The sequence below is a fragment of the Colossoma macropomum genome, unplaced genomic scaffold (assembly GCF_904425465.1).
Source record: "Colossoma macropomum unplaced genomic scaffold, Colossoma_macropomum, whole genome shotgun sequence".
Classification (NCBI taxonomy): domain Eukaryota; kingdom Metazoa; phylum Chordata; class Actinopteri; order Characiformes; family Serrasalmidae; genus Colossoma; species Colossoma macropomum.
Genome location: NW_023494787.1, coordinates 16,118,383 through 16,138,447, shown reverse-complemented (window position 1 = coordinate 16,138,447; position 20,065 = coordinate 16,118,383). Strand labels below are relative to the sequence as shown.

The 20,065-nt window shown below is 38.8% G+C and overlaps 1 protein-coding gene across 5 annotated transcripts in view; it reads left to right on the top strand.

The window, feature by feature from the left end:
- The window catches only part of col16a1 (collagen, type XVI, alpha 1), a 134,208-nt gene that overhangs the window by 89,655 nt on the left and 24,488 nt on the right, over window positions 1–20,065 (top strand). For 2 of the 5 annotated variants that reach the window (XM_036566251.1, XM_036566248.1), the window contains 11 exons: window positions 1,061–1,102; window positions 1,565–1,600; window positions 1,780–1,833; window positions 1,926–1,994; window positions 4,045–4,098; window positions 6,428–6,454; window positions 9,050–9,100; window positions 9,780–9,821; window positions 11,649–11,720; window positions 12,784–12,834; window positions 15,830–15,874. In XM_036566251.1, the coding sequence (XP_036422144.1) occupies window positions 1,061–1,102; window positions 1,565–1,600; window positions 1,780–1,833; window positions 1,926–1,994; window positions 4,045–4,098; window positions 6,428–6,454; window positions 9,050–9,100; window positions 9,780–9,821; window positions 11,649–11,720; window positions 12,784–12,834; window positions 15,830–15,874 (543 nt within the window). The remainder of the gene's footprint in view (window positions 1–1,060; window positions 1,103–1,564; window positions 1,601–1,779; window positions 1,834–1,925; window positions 1,995–4,044; window positions 4,099–6,427; window positions 6,455–9,049; window positions 9,101–9,779; window positions 9,822–11,648; window positions 11,721–12,783; window positions 12,835–15,829; window positions 15,875–20,065) is intronic. The other 3 variants (XM_036566249.1, XM_036566253.1, XM_036566252.1) reach the window with 3 other exon arrangements.

Here is a 20,065-nt window from a genome sequence, read left to right as displayed (position 1 = left end):
AAACAGAATTTACTAATCACTGTTTTCTGTTTAATTAGCATGTCATACACTGTCCCAACTTTTTTGGAATTGGTTTTGTAAATCAATCAAGATGACAGAAAAGGCCTTAAACTAAATTGATGGACAGTTATTCCATTTATGACAGTGCTAGGAACCTGTTATGAAACTTTTTATGTGATATGGCAGAGGCCTAATTAAAAGCGCCATATGCAGTTCCATAAAAGATTTAGATCTGCTCAGAGTGAAGTCATCATTTTCATACATATTTTGCCACAATTTAGTTTGAGATTGAGGCTGATGCAGTGTATTTTTTATATGCTCTTAGTCACTTAGTCACAGTCGTGTGTAGGGATGGGAATCTCTAGGCACCTCACGATTCGATTATGATTCAGAGGGCTGTGATGCGATTATAAAATGATTATCGATGCATTTTTTTTTTTCTATTTTTCTGTGTGAGGACTTGGTACTTTTAAAGGAAAGTATTTGTAATGATCCATAATGAATTTACTTCCAATATCTTTTACATCAAATGGAAGTGATGTGGCAAGTGAACTAGAAGGCTCCCATTCACTGCTGTTGTTTGGAGCACATGAGACGCTGCTGCCACTCATCTGTGATAAAATGCACGGTGAAATAAGATCCTGTGGCAGTGAATGTTCTTGTTATTTGAAGAAAGCCTTCAAATAAAGTTTTAACAAAAGTCTACTGCAATGTAATGCTTAAGGTGAAATGATTTAAATGTGTATTAGCACTCCTTAAAAAAAATCCAATATATTTTAACAATAATACATTAATACAGGACACTGTGATAGTTTTAATCACTGTTACCATAAATAAAATAATACATATGAGATGAAATTAAAATATATTTTATTGTTTTAAATTTTAAGAAATGGCAACCCATCCAGGGTGTCTCCTATCTTCCACCCAATGAGCGCCGGAATAGGCTCCAGCACGGCCCCCCAGGCCCAGGAGAATAAGCAGCTTAGAAAATGTGTGTGTGCATGTGTGTGTTTATCAGATGTTATGAGAGGTCATTTCATTATGCTTTCCCCTTTAGGGCGATCCTGGACCTGCAGGAATTGGCCTCCCAGGACCGCAGGTATATTTAAATAGAACAGTATGAGGCTACATTTAGACAAGCAGATTTTATTCATGCTTCTAATGTGATTTTGATTGCTAAAGCCACCTGGATCTTGACCTTTTCTAATTTCCATTCATGTATTTTCATAGCCATTTTTGGCAAAAAAAGGTAATTTCACATTCTAATGGTTTGCCTGAACATGCAAATCCGATATAGTAATATAAAAAGCAAATCTCATTTGGGTGTTGTACATGGAGTGCCGTTTGAATGCAGATACATTTCACTAAACTGATTTCAGAAGGTCTCACATTTATAAGCTTTTGCACTAAATATGAGAACTGCAGGTGCACCTACTCTACATCCTACTGGTTCGTTGCAGTGCCAAAAGAAGCTGTTGTTTCTACACATCGCCTTATCATTTTGTAAACACACTCTGTGCGCGTTATTCCGCTAATCCACACCTTCGCCTTTTCTATTTAGGGGGAACAAGGACCGAGAGGTCTTCCTGGAGCTGCTGTAAGTGCATTTAAAAAGGTCTAAATCTTGCATTTTTAAGCAAATGCAAAATGCATATGTGCTCATAGCGATAGTTTTGCAACCTCATTATAACATTATCACCCTGTTTGCTCCAAGCCCAAGTGCATTTCCATTCTGTGCATATAATAAGTGTAAACTTGTATAACTGTATGCCACAGGGTCCTGTAGGGCCTCAGGGACCCCCTGGGCTGACGGGACCAGCTGGGCAGAGGGTAGGTGGCTGCCATGATGACTCTGCACTTTTTAGGCCAGCCATGCCTCAAGGCTGTTCATACAACTGCCTGACTTTGTGTGACCTCCACAGGGACTGAAGGGTGACACGGGGTCACCGGGACCCCAGGGGCCGATGGGCATTGGTGTAGTCGGACCTCCGGTAAGGACGCAGCAAGCTACTGTTTAAAAGTTTGGAATCAGTGTTTACGATAATATAAAACCAATTCGGATGCAGATTTGTGTGTAAAATGATTATAATATGCTGCTAACGTACTACTTCATACATTAAATATAATTAATAGAAAGCTGTACTTAAACAGACAGGTGACAAATTAAAGAAAAGCCTTAAATAAATGAGGTCAGATGCTTCCTACCATGCTCTCGGATGTAGCATAGTGTAAAAATGCTGAGCAGGCCGAGGTGACCTTGACTTTGGATCAAGACGGCAAGAGGAAAAGATCTAAGTGACTTTGTAAGGGGGATTATTATCGGGGCATGGATGGTAGGAGCTTCAGTTATAAGGATTGCTCAGCTGGCTGGTCTTTTAGTATTTACACTTGAGTGCAAATAGTTGGAACCTACCAGTCAAGTAAGACAAAATATGAAAACATGCCCTCTAAGAAACAAACTTAAATGTTTTTTTGTGCACAGTTTCTATTTCTTTACTGAGTTTAACATATTGGCTGTAAAAAAAAAAATACATAAAATATTTCATATGCATAACAGTAATTATGCACATTGTGCAGAAGTGTGTTTTCTACAAAGAATGTGTTGACACATTTTCAACAAAACCTGTAATTTGACTAGGGGCACCCAAACTTTTGCATCCGACAGTATGGGAAAGATTGTCAGTAAATAGTGTTGGAAATTTCTGCTTAAAAGTGCACATTTATTGACTGTGATATTCAATGATGTGTCAGCAAGATCAGTCCATTCACAGCTACATAGAGAAGGATATTATTGTAGAGGTACAGTGTATAAATCCTCCATTACAAAGACGAATGCACATTTGAGAGTTCAGTGGTGGAAAATCCATAGACACTGATCTACAGAGATGTGGAAAAGAGCGATATGGTCAGATCAATCACCATATTCAAGTGGGAGAGTGCATGTGTGGCAAAAACAGTTCAGGCCTGAATGCTTGGCGCCTACAGTGAGGTGGTCAGATGGCTCTGTTAAAGGGCATTTTGCTAATGTGGTATGGGTCCACTTGTCCTCTGAGAGGGAAGGGTAACTGAGGATCAATGCTAAGATATTCTGATTGATAAAGGGAGGCCTTTAGGAAGAATGGTGTTCCATTCCTCAGTTCCAGACACTTGTTGAAGCTGTTCTGGCAGCTTGTAATGGCAGAACACCTTCGTTCGACACGTTATGTTGTTTTTTTCCTTTAATTGATCACCTATCTGTATGTTTATTAAGTAACTTTGGTAATGCTATGCTTGAACCCTGCTTCATTACACTGACATAACCATGCCATAAATATGTCATGGCAGATGTCATAAACTGTCATGAGTTGCCATGGTTGCTTATGTCACGTGATCTTTTTTGCTAAGTGTAGTCTAGCTAGCCATCATTACATCAAACATTATGGCACCTGTCATGATAATTAATGGTAATGGTTACATACTATTGTTATATTACTGAACCAAATCTGTCATGACAGCACATAACACCTGCCATTACATGTCCATGGCATGCAGCAGAGTTCAGGTAAGGTGTTACAGAAATGGTATGTTCCAGAATATGAGGATTGATCTGTAGATTATTCTAAAATAAGAGAGAAAGCTGAGAACACTGAAAATAAACTTAAAAATAAATGAATGTCTGGTGCTTCAAAAGTGGTGATTAAAATATTAATTGAAAAATATTTTAAGTAGATAATTAGTCTGTTATTTAGGTAATAACATCTTATTGATCACAACATGCTTGAAATGTTGAATAAAACATTGAATGTCTGTTGACATTTTGGTGTGTAGTTTATGATTATATAAATCTACACAGTGTAAGTTACTGTAGTTATGAATACAGTAATAAAGATCTTTAACATAACGAGTGATTACCAGGTTTTGAATAGAGGTGTATGGAAAGGAATATCTGCTACTGAGTGTAACTGAGAGCTGAGTTTGTTTAGTAAAATGAATTTGCCAGTAAATGTGCCTGAATATGAATGTTGGCGTGTCAGAATGTGATTTATGTGTCTGGTGTCTCAGGGTAGGGACGGTTCTCCTGGTCCGCGTGGGATCCCTGGGGAGGATGGCAGACCTGTGAGTAAAACTCCAGTGCATTCACCCTTTCAGCCGCTGTCTTTCTCTCCCAAACATTCCTTCACTCCATAGCTCATTCAGAACCTAATTGTTCTTGGCTTGTTTGTGTGGTTCTTAGAGCCCGTTCATAGCCAACAACCTAATTTAGTATGAAAAGGAAAAATGCCACAGAGCTTGTGATGAAATTTTGTGCGGTTGTACCTTGAATGATAAGTACTCATTTGAATTGTTTTAATTATATATCATGTTCACACTGATTATTCATATTCAAATTTGCCTTTATTAAAAAACAACCCTGTGTGATTAAAAGAAGCGAATTTGATGTGATAAGTGATTGAAACTCACTTATTTGACCATATGGTGTAATCGGTTTAAAAAAAAAAAACAGATTTGTGCTCAAAGAACATATACACCCAAGAGAATATAAAAATTCTGATATGTACTACTGTGCAAAAGTCAGAGACCGCCCTTTGTTTCTTCAAACTCCAGTCAAAACAGCCATTAAATATAAGCTATTAATTTTTCAGCATGAGGAAAAATAAAGCAGAAAACAAACAGAAAATTACACAGAAGCCTCAACTACTAAATACTATATCGGTTTTTATATTGTAGTATATCTTTTGCCTTTGCCTTTATTACAGCTTCCATTCTTTTCAGGAGACTTGCTTTCAGTATTTTAAAGAAATCTGCAGGGATATTTTACCTCTGAAGTTCAGTTGGTTGTGTTTTCTGCTTCTCACAAGCCAAATAATCCCAAACACATTGTGATGTTGCGGTCTGGACTCTGGGGTGGTCAGTCCATTGTTCTTAGAACAATAGCAGCTTGATTTGCAGTTTCATTTGTCTATTTCTTCTCAGTAAGGGCCTCTAGACAGGTACACATCCTTACAGGCTCACAGTGGAAGGATGGACAGAAACAGATTTTTTCAGATCTAAATCAAGAGTAGAGCTTGATTTTCTCCTCTCTCTCAAAGAGGAGAGCTTTAATTACTCTGAGGTGAACTTGCACTATATGTAGTGGCAGACTTCTTTTTTGTGTTTGGAGAGGTTGGAGAGGGTAGGGACACTTCGGAGACGCTTAGTAGACACCCAGTGGGAAATGCGGGTCTGCCCAGATTTTGTACTTTGTCTTACGAGACCCTGTTGAACCAAGAAATGTGGAACTTGACTGATTTTCTTATCCCCAGCATCCATACACACATTGTAAACCCCAAAAATAACAGGCTTTTTTGTTTGTTTGACAGTTCCTTTGTATTTGATGTTCTCGAATGGAACTTAAATGGTGGAAATAAAAGCCTGGAGGTGAATAAATGTCTTACTCCAAGCGTTGACTTTAATTTCAGCCTTGAATGATCATTGTGCTATTTATAAACTTAAGTTAACTAGTGTTATAGTTTAGTATAACAAATCATTTGAAAATGAGCTTAAACTTGGATCTGCATAACGGGGTTAAGCTCTGTTTATCTGAAGGGGACAGTTTTGGTGTCTACCAGGTCTTGCACAGTTGTTAGGAGTCTCATTTTCTCTGTAGCTTTTAATAATTTTTTTAACTTCACTTTTAGAAACTCCTGTTATTTTCACCTATTTTCATTTGACTTTCTCCTTCCTTATTCAAGTTATATATAACATCCTCAGAAACATCTCATGAAAAAAATGGAATAACTGTTTTGACTGGGAATTAAATAAAACTTAGACTTTTGCACAGTACTGTAGATGTGAATGGTACAGATTGTATTAACTGATACAGAACCTATATATTATGTGGAAGTTCTTTAAACTGTAAAAAAGTTCTAAAGGCTCGCATTTACAGTAATAATTCTATAAAGAACCATCCACTAGAGAGGGAACCAAAAGTGGTTCTTTTAGGGAACTCTCCAAAGAAGAGAAGCACTTATTTTTCCTGATTATGTAACTCTTGCAGTCTACAATTAATCAAAATATCCTTTGTAAGGTTGGCATGGGATGAATTTTCATCAGCAGCAGAGAGAAAGGAAGTGGGAATTTATTGTTTTGGCAAGGCTCTCCTCATTAAAGAAACAAAGGCGGTGCCGTCTGCTTTCACTGCATCAGATGTTAATTACCGGGGGCTTTATCACGGGGGGATGCAGGAGTAGAGGCAGAGACGGGCAGGGTCGACTCTAACTCTGCCTGGATCCATAACAACAACACGTTGTCTGCTTTCATCTCATCAGCTGTCGCCTCTCCACACGCCCAGGAGCTTTATGCACAATAACACAGTTAAACTGAGCCGTCACGTGTGTGTGTGTGTGTGTGTGTCTGTGTGTGTGTGTCGGTGTGTCTGTGTGTGTGTGTGTCTTCTGTCTTTCAGGGAGCCATTGGACCCAGGGGTGACAAGGTAAGTCTCTGGTTCAGTGGGCTGAGGAGACAATCTGGAGGAGGTCCTCCAAAGCAAAAGCAGCTTGTGTTTGTGTGAATGTGCATAAAAAGATGGAGGAGAAGTCTAGAGGGGATTGGCTGCATGGACAGTGATGTGTCCACCCTGGAGACAGAGAGAGAGTAAGAGAGGACGAGAGAGAGAGAGAGAGAAAGAGAGAGAGAGAGGAGAGAGAGAGAGAGAGAGAGAGAGAGAGAGAGAGAGAGAGAGAGAGAGGATGACAAAAGAGTTTGACTGCACTGAAAGAAGCTAAAAGTACCCTTAAGAGCAGGAATGAGGCTATTAATTAGCTGTCAGCTGTAATCTACTGACAGAAAGAGGGAAGGGAACAAGAGAACCAAGGAGAAAAAGAAGGAGATAAAGGAGTGACAGAAACAGAATTACAGAAAGAGAAGGAGAAGGAAAAAAAGGGAGGGGGAAACAGTAACAGTGTAAGAAAGAGAAAATAAGTGAATGAAGGAGAAAAAGACAGAGAGATAGAGAAAGGAGTGACAGAAACAGACATATAGAAAGAGTGAAAGAGAAAGAAGGAAACAGAGAGAGAGGGAGGGGAGATATAGAAAGAGTGAGAGGGGAACAGAAAGAGGGAGGGAGGGGAAACAGAAAGAGTGATAGAGAGAGAAACAGAAAGGGGGCGAGAGAGAAGCAGGGAGTGGGAGACAGAGGGAGAAATAGAGAACAAGAAAGAGAGAGAGTCAAAGACAGAGTAGGAGTGAAAGTAGATTAAGAGAGGGAGAATGTAAGAAAAAGAAAGAAGAAATGGGAGGATGAGAAAGTATATAGAGAGAAAGTGAGATAAAAAGAGAGGGAGAAATAGAAAATGAGAAAGAGAGAGAAAGTCAAGGTCAGAGAGAGAAAGAAGAGTAAAAGCAGATTGAGAGAGGGAGAATGTAAGAGAAAGAAAGAAAGACTGTGAGAAGGAGTAGATAGAACGACAGACAGTAGAAAGAGATGAAGAGAAACAGACAGAGAGAGGAAAGAGTGAAACGGGAGAGAGAGAGAAATGGAGGGAGAGAGAAATGTAGAAAGAGATGGAGAAGGAGAATGGAATGATTGAAATGAGTGAGAGAAAGAAAGAGAAAGAGAAGGTGAGAGGATTGATAGCAACAAAAACACTCAAATAGAGAAACAGAAAGGAGTGAAAAAAGCAGAAAGAAGACAGAAACTAAAAGAGAGAGCGAAAATAAGAAGATACAAAGAGAAACAGGATTGATTGAAACAGGGACAAGAGTGAAAAAAGAATAAGAAAGAAAAGAATAAGAAAAAGAGAAACATAAAATAGATAGAGAGGGAGCGATAAAGAGAAAGGAGAGTGAAAGCAGATTGAGAGAGGGAGAATGTAAGAGAAAGAAAGAAAGAATGGACAAGGGAGTGTATAGAGAGAAGGAAAAACAGGGAGAGACAATAGAAAGATAAAGAGAAACAGACAGAAAGCGAGAGGACAGAGTGAAACAGGGGAGAGAGAGACAGGGAGAGAGAAATGTAGAGAGATGGAGAAAAAGAAGGGATTGATTGAAACAGAGAGAGAGAGATAAAGAGAGGGTGAGAGGATTGATAGAAACAAAAACAGTAGAAGAGAGAAACATAAAGGAGTGAAAAAAGCGGACAGAAGAAAGAAATAGAAAGATAAAAAGAGTGCAAGAGGGAAAGAAGGAAAGAGAAGGAGAAACAGAAGAAGAGAGATAAAGAGAAACAGACAGAGGAGTGGAAAAGATTATGAAAGAAAAGAGTAAGAAAAGTGAAACAGATAAAGATGGAGAGAGAGAGAGAAAGAGCTGAAATATTTCATTCTCTAATGTTCTCCATTATGTCTGAGGCGACTGAGTCTAAACAGAGAGGAGAGCTGTGTCTGATAGCTAATGATGCATATTCCCTTTAAGTGTGATGGAGTGCTCTGTCGCTGCTGCTGAGTGCTTGGATAAAGGATAAAGAGCCTTTTGTGTTTCTATATGAACGCTGTGTTGATGCTCAGTTGTTCCATTGATATCCCCAGTATTACACTCAAGTGAGTGAGCAGAGATCATAGTTGTTGCAAGAAACACTGTATCTCTGTAATGGTAGTTTTACAGGAGAAAGAAAATGTTCTTAACTTTTAATATGACCTAAAGGGGAATGCCAGCAATTTTTCAAAGTTTTTGCACGATTAAATGCTTAAGATGTAAACAGAATCATTCAGAGTGCTTTGATGTGAATAGTTTGTTCTAGAGAAACTTACAGAGTCAGAATAGTTCATAGTGGTCCTGATAGGAACCAGACATCAGAAGAGTGTAATGCCTTTAGCTGCATCACAGAAAGCTATTACATGACACGGTGACAAATACGCTGCCTGTTGTCTGACTAACTAACTAAGAAGACATGTTGGTTCACTGGTGGTTTTGGATAATAAATAATTTGGCTGTATTTGTGTTGTAGACATTATAAACCCTGATTTTTATCCCAGCATTCATAACTAAACGACAGCTTACATTTTTAAAAAGTGTTAAAAAAAATTATTTGTAATATTTGTAGCAACGAAATGCTGCAGTGTGACAGTATGGTGTGTTTTCTGTTTCGTAGGGTGAACCAGGAGACTGCAACTGCATGCATAATCCATTACCTGGAGTACCTGTGAGTACTTCCACACGTTCAGTGATTTTATCATGATGCTGTATAAACCAGCTTACACGTACGAGCTGTAGACTCCCACACACATACAGGCCTTAGCTTGCAAATGCTTAAAGGGATTGTTCACCCAAAAATCTCATTTACACAACAACTCCAAATGTAGTGAGTCAGCTAGACAATCCTAATGCTGCATTTATGACCAAGTGGGAACTGGGAGGTTTCCAACCTCAAAGTGGGAAAAGTCCATTTGAAGAGTCCTCAAGCTCATAACCCTTTAAAATAAATTAAGCACTAATAAATAACTCTTTCATTCAAATGCAAACACTTATTAAGAGCTGTTCATTTGCACACCAAAGAAGAGTAAGCTTTCTGTGAGCGTCTGGAAAGTTGGAGATTCCGAGATTCCATTGGTCATGAATGCAGCTTCGGTCTGCTTCTTTAGTTTTGCACTGGAGCTACGAGGAAAATGTAGCTTGATCATATTGAAAGTCACCCTAATATGTTAGTCTTAGAGTTCCAGTGCAAAACTACAGAAGCAACCAGCATGTGTCTGATTGACTATGTTTGGAGTAAGGGGAAAATTATGTAAATGTGATTTTTCAGTGATCCATTCCTCTAATGTTGGTGATGAGCTGTGCATGGGCTGTGTTTGCTCTGAATCTGACTGTTTTTTGTCTTACAGGGTGTCCCTGGTGGTGGGAACATGTGGCAGGCAGGTCCTCAGGTCTGATTGTCTGGCCCTATTCAGATGAGCTGATACTCATGTAGTGCCTAAAGGCTCATATGTATCAGACATCTTCATATAGGGTGCAGGGCCAAAATCAGCTCATGCTGACTGTGCAGTCATAGTCATTTAGGCATTATAACAATATTTTGGTAAAAAAAACAAAAAAAAACAAATGTACACAGTTTTTCTTTACCTTCTTCTTAGTCAGTCAGCTAAGACACATTTAGTGTCTGAAGTTTAGCATCTTTAGTTTTGTGCTGGAGCGACAAGGCTAATGTAGTGGAATACATAGTAGAAACTGCAAGCCTGAGTTTTGTAGATAACAGTATGTTGTACAGCATTTTATAGAGAGTGTCAGAAACAAGTACATTAGCAAATCTGTTTGTAATTGCTAAATGCTGTTTGAGGCAAGTATATGATCATTTAGGTACGCAGTTTGCTCAGTGCTAATTGTGTAAGCCTCCCCTGCTAGAAAAACCCACATAGACCAGTATGCCTGGTCACCAAGCCAAACCATCAAATGTTGTGTTTCGTATACTGGTCATCAGCATTGGAACTTAATATGCTAGTCACCAGCAAAACCAGCACATGTTGAGTTTTTGGATGCTGGTATGCTGGTCAAACAGCATGACCATGCTGGATGCCCAGCTAATCTAGCACCAGACCAGCACTTGACCAGCATTGAGCAGTATACATCAGCTTAGACCAGCATTGAATGCATGCTGGTTTGTGCTGTGTTTTTCAGCAGGGTCCATCACTCATTAGCTAAATTAGCCTTGTTGCTCCAGTGAAAAACTAAAGAAGCAAACTTCAGACACTACATATGTCTTTTGCTGATCTACTTCATCTAAGAAAATTAGATTTTTGGCCAATCTCTTGTTCCTTTATGGTCAAAAACTGCCCAAATCAGCACTCTGGGAGGATTAATACATACACTTCTGTCCTCTGTGTCTAGCTTGTCTGAATATTTCTAATATATACTGAAATATATACACTGAAAAAAGTGATGCTTTGAATTTACTTGGTTCAAATGTTTACATCATTGGCACATGAATAAAATGTATTACATCAACACAGTTAAGTCAATTAATTACTTTTGACAATAATTGTATGGATGTAATATATTCAATAACACTTCATTATGGGGGGTTACTATGCTCTTGTAATGTGCTTATTAAGTCTTAACAAATCAGTAATTAGTAATAAACTAGCTGCTTATTAATGCATGATTAAAGCATAACTAGGGTATTTGTGTATTACACATCATTATCTTTTACATAAGTTAGGCCCATTGTGATGCTATTATTAAGCTTTATCAAGCCATTGGCTGGTAACTCCCTTCTCAAGCTAATAGCTATGAATAAAATGTTGCGATATTATAAAGCAGTAACAAGGACGAATGTGGTGCATCTGGTTTTTAAATGTGCTTCACTTTACATGGCTGTTCTCATGGGCGAAGAAAGAAAATCAAAAACTAAAATAACATAAATGAGGCCTTTTACTCAAGGAAACATATAAAATTGTTCTAGAAACAATTCTTAAGAAATTCTAGTTACTACTTAATAATATAGTAATGAGCAGGCAGTTAATTAGCAGCTGCTTGCTTGATAAGGCTTAATAAGTATACCATAAGGGCATTATAATGCCCCCTATACTGAAATGAATATTTTAAATTATGTCAATTCACTGTAACACTTTCATCAGTGTTGGAACTTGTATGTAGTTGACTTTGTCTAAAATGGAAAAAACAAAAAAGACGTCATTTTTGTCTCATGTAACCTACCTTTAAAGCTGGCTCATTGTGATATGTTGAATGTGCTTCAGGGGCCTCCAGGACCTCCGGGCCCCCCAGGGCCTCCAGGGCCCCAAGGCTTCGTAGGCATCCCAGGCCCACAGGTAAGTGCGGAGTGGGCTGGTTGGCTCACATGGCCGTGGGCCTCCCATACTTATTTTGGCATGGGAGTGGACCCTGTGTCTTTGTGAGCCTCCCTGTGCTCTGCTGCTGTCTCTCTACCTCTTTCGCAGTCATATGTGTGGCTTTTGTTTTGTCGGGGGGGCCTGCATGGGTAGCTGTGGGCTTTGGCTAAAGCTGATAAAAGTACATTCGTAATATTTCTGCCATTAATGTAAATGAATTAAACCATTATTATACTAAATAATTAAATAGAAATATAATGTAAATCTTAATGTAATAATGTTTAATTAAAGTAAATACTGTAAATATGTGCAAAAACAGTTTAAAATAGCTGTATGTGTAATTTTTAAATGTAATTTTGTAATGTAGCTGCTTTTGTTAATGCTGCACTAACACTTGTAATGGGGCCTGGGTATGTTCTACATAAGAATTGGCTGTGATTTAAACACAGATAAAGTAAATGTAGATCACAGCAGATTTATGCAGTTTTTAAAATAAAATTAAATGTATGAATAAAAGTAAAGTTTAAAAGTAATTTTGTTGAAGACGTAAAAGTAATTTAATGTATGTAATTGGGAATAACATTCTGTTTTCTTTTTTTAAAAACCATGCAGAGCTCTCTGTGAAGTTATGGAAGCTGCTTAGTGAGGTGCCCCTTTTAATGTCCTTACTGATTAAGCATAAGACCTGCTAAGAAATTTAAGGTGGAATTTCACCCAAAGTAGTTTTTCGTGTTATTTTATGGCTTTCTAAAGCAGCTGATAATGAACTTTGGGTAAAGTATTATTTCACCGAGACTTCACTGTGGGCACTGCTTGGTCTTTAACCTGGTCTTGTGTTGATTTCCCAAGCCTGAATCAGAAGAGCTAAAACTAAAAGCAAGAATAAACACAAGCTAAACCTAAATGTAGACTACAAGCTGGAACACAAACCAGGAGAGGGCCCAGGGCTTTGGCTACTTTTCCCCTTTACCCCCGCTGGAGAAGGAGGTGACCAGAGTGTGGCCGAAGGCTAAACCAATTCAACCTCAGTTCCTTCTTACAGGGTCTCCCTGGCAACGATGGCTTACCAGGGCAACCGGGTCTGCCCGGCCATGTGAGTAACCAGATAGGAGGAGGAGCTAGTAGAGTGCTCTAGCTTTGTAATTGGTTACAGAAAAATCCAAAAGGCCTGGTTGGTCGACATCTGGTGTGGAACTGGAGCAGGCTAGGCGGTAGTGGGAGCTGTTTGTGGAATTAATGGCATGGAGAGACTAATCTCCCTATAGCAGCATCTTGAGAACAATAGCAATATACCATCTGCTTTTTTATGGTTTCGAAAGGAACCTGTAAGCACTTACGGGTGTCTTAACTCAGCACATTGTGAGTTGTCTCCATTGCACTGCACGTTTTATGGACGCCAATGATCTCATTGCCCTCTCAGTGTTAACTCTGTCTCCTAGGCTTTTTGGAATAGTAAACACTGCCATTGCGTTGAGTTACAGAGAGGACGGCTATTAAGGGTGCCTGATGTGCGCTACAGTAAGAGCCATTAGATCTTCATTTGAGACCAGCGCTTTGGCAGGCTCATTTTCTCCTTTGGCCAAAGGCCCACGCTGGCCTCTCATCTCCAGGCCTCTCTTGTTCGCCATGGAAATTTGGCCAGACTTCAGAATCCCACCCACTAAGTACTGCTCCACTTCGAACATCGCCAGAGTCCAACCACCAGTTCCTCTAGCAGCCAAACTACATCTGTTATGTCAATGCAACATCCGGCCTCTTAGTAAAATACTCCCATAATTCATCCACCACAGTAGAGCCTAATCACTACGCTACACTATATGTCCAAAAGGTTGTAGACACCAGCATTTCTTCTGAAATCAAGGGTATTAATAGGGAGTTTGTCCCTTTTTGCTGTGGTAACAGCCTTTTCTCTTCTGGGAAGGCTTTACACTAGATGTTGGAACATTGCTGTGATGATTTGATTGCGTTCAACCCCAAGTGCATTCATGAGGTCAGTTACTGAAGTTAGAAGATTAGTTCTGAATCACAAACACCACTCCAACTCATCCTGAAGGTACTGCATTGAGAGAATATAGTTCCGCTGCTCCACAGCGCAGTGCTGGGGGGTTTTATACCCCTCTAGCTGACGTTTAATGTTTGGAGAGGTGATCTTAGGCTCGTGTGTGGCTGCTCCAGAGCATCCCATTTTGTTGGCAATATTTTTATGGAGAAGCTGTGTGTCAGCAATGGGTGCACTTTAAAGTAGCTGAATTCACTAATTAGAAGGAGAGTTATTTAGAGCTTGTAATTTGCCTAAACCTGACGGGACTTGACTGTTCATGGACAGGTCCGGACATCATTTTCCGAATATGTGTCAAGCTCAAATTAGGATTAAACACATTTGGGTGCATTTCACTCTGCTTTAGTTTTACTCTTTATTGTATTCTTCCTCACTGCTTTCATTACCTTATAACAGTTTTTAATGAAGCATGCTGAAGCCATCCACCTGTGAATTTAGCATTATAAGGCAGTGTATTATTGAAAGTTACCCAGACTTAACACTGTTTGGGATGTTGTTTGAAATCTTTGCTTGATGAATAAATTTGTTAAAGCATAATTTAAGCTTGATTTTGGACAGTGAGTTAACTTATTTCACCATATTCATTTATATACATTTTTTATTTCATTTGTCTGTGATCTAATGACAGCCATTAGTGTCACTATGTGGTAATGTAACCAGTGCTATTCTGTCAGGTTTAATTCAGCAGTTTTGCCAAAGGTGGGCCTGTTCGGGTCAGTTTTTGACAGAAATGTGTTGGGCTCGTGTCAAGTTTGGTCTCATGTCTTGGATAGTGCCAGGTTGGGTTTGCTTGATGATGCGAGTTGGGCCGGACTTGGTCACAAACGGAATTCGGGTTCATGCTACAATTTCAGGCCTGATTAAAGCTCTGGTGTCTGAATACTTTTGGACATATAGTGTATCTCATTAAAATCTCAGAGCCTTTAAATAGATAAAAGATATTCAAATTAATGAATTATCTTAAAAATAGAAATGGTAAGTTAAATAAACAAGGGTGGATTAGAACGGCACTCTTAGTTGCACAGTGATACATAATTACAGAGATTTGTCACTTTAAGGGATCCTGTAATTGCACACACCTGTAATTGAAGGCACTGCAGATCATATCGTTACTAAGCACAAATTACAACTGTCGCTGATTACAGCGGTTTGGACAGAACAGGCGGGCTACTGGATAGATATCACAGGAAGCAGAGTGTGATTTGCAGGTTCTCTTCCTCAGAAAGACCCCACTGTGAAACCACTTCACAAAGCACTGCTCTTTACTGTGGAGTCACAGGTATGTGCTTCAGACCACCCAGTAGTGACAGGAGAAATATGAACTGCATATCTGCCCAGTGACTGTGCACACCTGCTACATTAACACCCACAGGCCCACCTTGCCAACTTCTGACAGGGTCTCTGGTTCATTGCCAGTCGTGACTGTTGGTTACATACATATTGTATTAAGCCGAAATAATTGTTTTACTTAGGGGGCTGACATTAAAACTGCTGCTACTGTTTGTTTGTAAGCTTAAACATGATGTGTGGGCTTGTTGAACCTGAGCCATTGAGATATGTGGGGGTACACTGTGTTTTCAGTCATTTGAATACGGTGCTTTTGGGAAAGTTAGTAGGCAGATGTGAGTTGTATGACCTCCTGAACTGCTGTGTGTTATGAAACACTTGTTTTCCAAACTGTAATTGTAAAAACAGAACCGCTAAACCGTGTAATAAATAATAGTAATTTTCTGGAGAAGTAGAGCTTTCTCATTATCTCATAAAACAAAAACCGGAGGCATTGTTTTTGTTGTTAATTAAACACATGCTACAGTATTAAATAGGCCTATTCTTCATGCTGAATTATAGATTTTGTTCATTTTCACATTTTAATGACAATTTATAACCAGACATTTGAAACAGAGCATGAAATTTACCAAGTAAAACATTGACTGGTATTTTGAACTTCTTGATTTTTGGACTGTAACAGAACTTGAACGGTACATGTACTGATATAATGTCACCACAACTCACTTCTCTCTCTTTGTAGATCACGCTACCCCTTCCAAAGGATGACACTGCTCCCAACATAAAGGTTAGCAATAAAGTGAGACTGATTTCATGTTGTAAACAAGGGCCTGTGCCCAGTTATGTCCTCTCAGCTGACCTCAGTTCAGCACTTAAGTCTGTCCCTCTGCAAGACAAGATGGGCCAGCCCACTGGGAATTGCATTAGCAGCCTATACTTTTTATTCCTCTGCACAATTTCAACCTTTCACTTCACAATGGCTGTGTCCATTTTACAAGCTTCAGTGCTCAATTCTGATGTTTTGCTCACATCTGATCTTTCTAACTTGATGGTTCACATTAGTGTAGGTAAGTGACTCAAATCTGTCGTTAATGTGAACGAACCTGCGTTCTGAAATGACCCACATGAGCAGTGAAAAAAATACACGTGGGTTCTGATCTGAGCGTTCTCATTAAGGTTGCATGGCCACAAATCTGATATGTATCTGATCTAGGATCCAATTTTTGGCATATCCTGATTTTATCCAGATTGATTTTTGATAGTCTGAACAGCAAAAAGCCACACAAAATCCAATTTTTGCCAGTCAGATCCAAACCACAGTCTGGATGCTCTGGATGCTTTCAAAGTGTCTTTTGCATCGCTTGCAGTGCAACAAAGAATGACAATGTCAAATCCAGAGTGAATGAAGTGCTGGGATCCAAGAAGAGTGCCAAAGATTCATGCTTATGCCAGAGAATTTTGAAGAGTTTGGAGGACGAGAGGATGCACCTTCATCTGTCCTGCATCTGTGTTTGAAATCCATGTTACCAGCATAGCTGTATAATTACTGATGCCTACATCATTACCACAGCAACCCATGCAGATAGGTTGGTGATGTCTGGACATGCAAATCCGATCCGATTACTTGCAGATAGCAGTGCGATTAGTTGTTTCAAAAGATTGTGAGAAACAAATCTAATTTGCCTGGAGTCTGAATACAGCCAAACACTATGTTCACATTACCAGGTTAAAGTTGCACTAATCTGATTTTTTGCCCTAATATGACTCAGATCTGATGTTTTCAGAGCTGTGTGGATGCACAAATCTGATCTTTCAAATCCGTCCTGAGACACTTCTATATGTGCTAGATCGGATACATATCCAATTTGTGGCTGTTTTGCTCGTTAGTTTGTTTGCTGTTCATGATGCAGGCGATTCATTCACGTGATGTTACTGATTTGGACATGTGTATGCGGGTCATATCAGAATGCCAGTCATTCACATTAATGACAGATTTGAGTCACTTACCTAAGTCAGTGTGAACCATCATGTTAGACAGATGGGAGAGATGTGCATAAAATCAGATTTGAGCAATGAGGTTTGTGGATGTAGCCAAAATTACTCAGATCTGATTTGAAAAGATCAGATTTGTGTGTCCACACAGCTCTTTCTATTTTTGTCACGTTAAGGCAAAAAATTAGATTTGTGCTACTTCAGCCTGGTAATGTGAACATGGCCAATGAGACTTAAAGAGATGAGCTCAGTTTTACTTAGTAAGCCAGAGCGTATGAGAGAGCTTAAGAGAGACTGGTGGAATTTTAGACTGTGTACTGACTTCCCACAATTGTCTGTGAATATTTCATATTATTCATGAATACCGAGCACTGACTGAAGAGCAGGTTACCCAAAATTGTCAGCCTACTGCAGTAAGAGTTCAAGACATTTGAATTTCACTGGATACTGCTTCAGCACTATCGTGCACAGTTATGTGCCCTGTTTTACAAGAACTAAATTGGATCATTGTACTCCATCATGTGCATACAGTTAAAGGAATAGTCTAAAAAAGTTTACACAATCTACCCCAGATGCACTCAATCGGCCACGACAAGATTGGTGTCCACATTCTGCCTGCTTTAGTTCAGCACTGGAGTTGCTAGACATGTTATTAACAAACACTAGAAGTCAATAGTCACCCAAATCTTTACTGTAAATACATCCGCAAAACTTCTCTCAGCCCACTCAAACCACATGCAACTCTTCATTAAGGTTGCACTGACTTGGCAGGCACAGTTTAGTGCACAGTACAACATGATGTGAACTATAAAAAAGAAAGAAACTTCACAGTGGAACTTAACACAGCAAGCAGCCATATTAAACAATGGGTGTTTGGATACAGATTTCCTTGACTTCTAGACTTTGCTAGCAACATTTGCCCTGTAGCAAAACCGAAGGAGCAGAATTTGGATGCAAAACGTGTCTTGGCTGATCGACTACATGTAGGGTAACTGGAAAATTGTGTATTTTTTTGCTAAATCGTTCCTTTAAGCAAATATTTGTTGTGTACAGAAATATGTGTTTTAATTATCTAAGATAAAGCTGCGCACATCTAAAATATTTGCTATAAATCCTCTAGAAGACATTGAAATTATTGAGTGTCATCACTCATACATTGACACTTATGAACTTCAGGTTGCTCTGTTAATCATGCTGTGCTACTTGAGTGATTGCTTACATCTCAAAGCCAGTAAATGGGTGCATGTTATTTTCTACTTGTTCATGCTTGTTGGACAGTGTAATTAATGAAATATGTCCATGTGTCTGACTCACAGTTCACAATTCTCCTCCTCACACATACAGTCAAGTGATGTACACTGTGTTTATTTTGTCTTTGCTTTTTCTTTAACCCTTAAACTGTATGAGGACCCACATTTCAAAGTGCAAAGTGACTGGGCCCCATGATGTTTTTATTGGACCCCTTATATTGCTGCTTACACATTTTATACCAGTGATTCACAAGTACCTACAAAAATCTTGATTTATACATAACGGCGGCAAGTAAAAAGCAGACTGAATTGCCCTTTTTATATTATTTTTTTTAGGTAATTATTATTATTTACATATTTATTTATTTTTTTGCAGTGATGTCCATGAGATCCCAGTTACATCATTGAACCTACATATTAATGTTATAGTAGTTACTGAACATCTCATATTAATTTAAATTAATAATCTATTGAATTTACATCAGAGGTGTACATCAAAGAATTAAAAAGTTGGGATGCTTTGCAGAATATAATTAAAAGCAGAATGCAATGATGTGAAAATCATTTAAACCCTACATTTAGTTGAATTAAAATAGTACAAAGACAACATATCAGATGTTGGAACAGAAAAATTTTACATTAGTTTGAAAAATATATGCCTGTTTTGAATTTGATGCCAGCACATGTTGGAAAAAGTTGGAACAGGGGCAACAAAAGACTGGTAAAGTTGTGTAATGCTAAACAAAAAATGCCACATCTCACAACTAATTGGGTTCATTTCATCCCAGAGAGGCTGAGTCTTTTAGAAGTAAAGATGGGAGGGCTTCACCACTCTGTATAGCGGTTATTAGCATAGAATAGTAAAGAACATGGAGATTCCACCATCTATGGTACGTACTGTCATTAAAAGATTTAGAGAATCCAGAGAAATCTCTGTATGCAAGAGACAAGGCTGAAAACCAGTATTGGATGGCCTTCATATTCAGGCCCTCAGGTGGCACTGCATTAAAAACATGATTCTGTAGTGGAAATCCTCTATCAAGCAACAATGGAAAAATATTTCACTTTCAGAATCACAGCAGTCGGTCTCCTCAGTTCCCAAACGTTTAAAAGAAGAGATGATGTTAAAAGAAGAGGTGATGAAACACAGTGGTAAACATGCCCCTGTCCCAGCTTTTTTGAAACATGTTGCTGGCATCAAATTCAAAATGGGCATATATTTAAAAAAAAAAGAATAAAAAATGATTTCTCACGTTCAACATTTGGTATGTTGTCTTTGTACTGTTTTCAATTAAATATAGGGTTTAAATGATTTTCACATCACTGCCTTTCGTTTTTGTTTACATTTATTTTGCATAGTGACCCAACTTTTTTGAAAACCAGGTTGCACATAATTTTCTTTCGGTTTACTTACTATTGGCAATTATTATTACCTACCCAAGATATAGCTAATCAGCCTAGATGTTTGGTGTCCAAATTGTGCTTTTTTAGTTTAGAGCTGAAGCTACAAGCTACACTTCTAACAAACGCTATAAGTCGATAGTCACCCAAATAATTTTTGTAAATACATCCCCGAAACGTATCTCAACCCTTTTAAACCACATCCATGCCTGTTTAGGCAGCAAGTCTAGTCTGTGCAATCTTACTGAAGACCTGGATGTGGTTTGAGCAGATTGTGAGAAGCTTTAGGGATGCATTTACAGAAAGGATTTAGGTGACTATTGACTTCTGTTGAC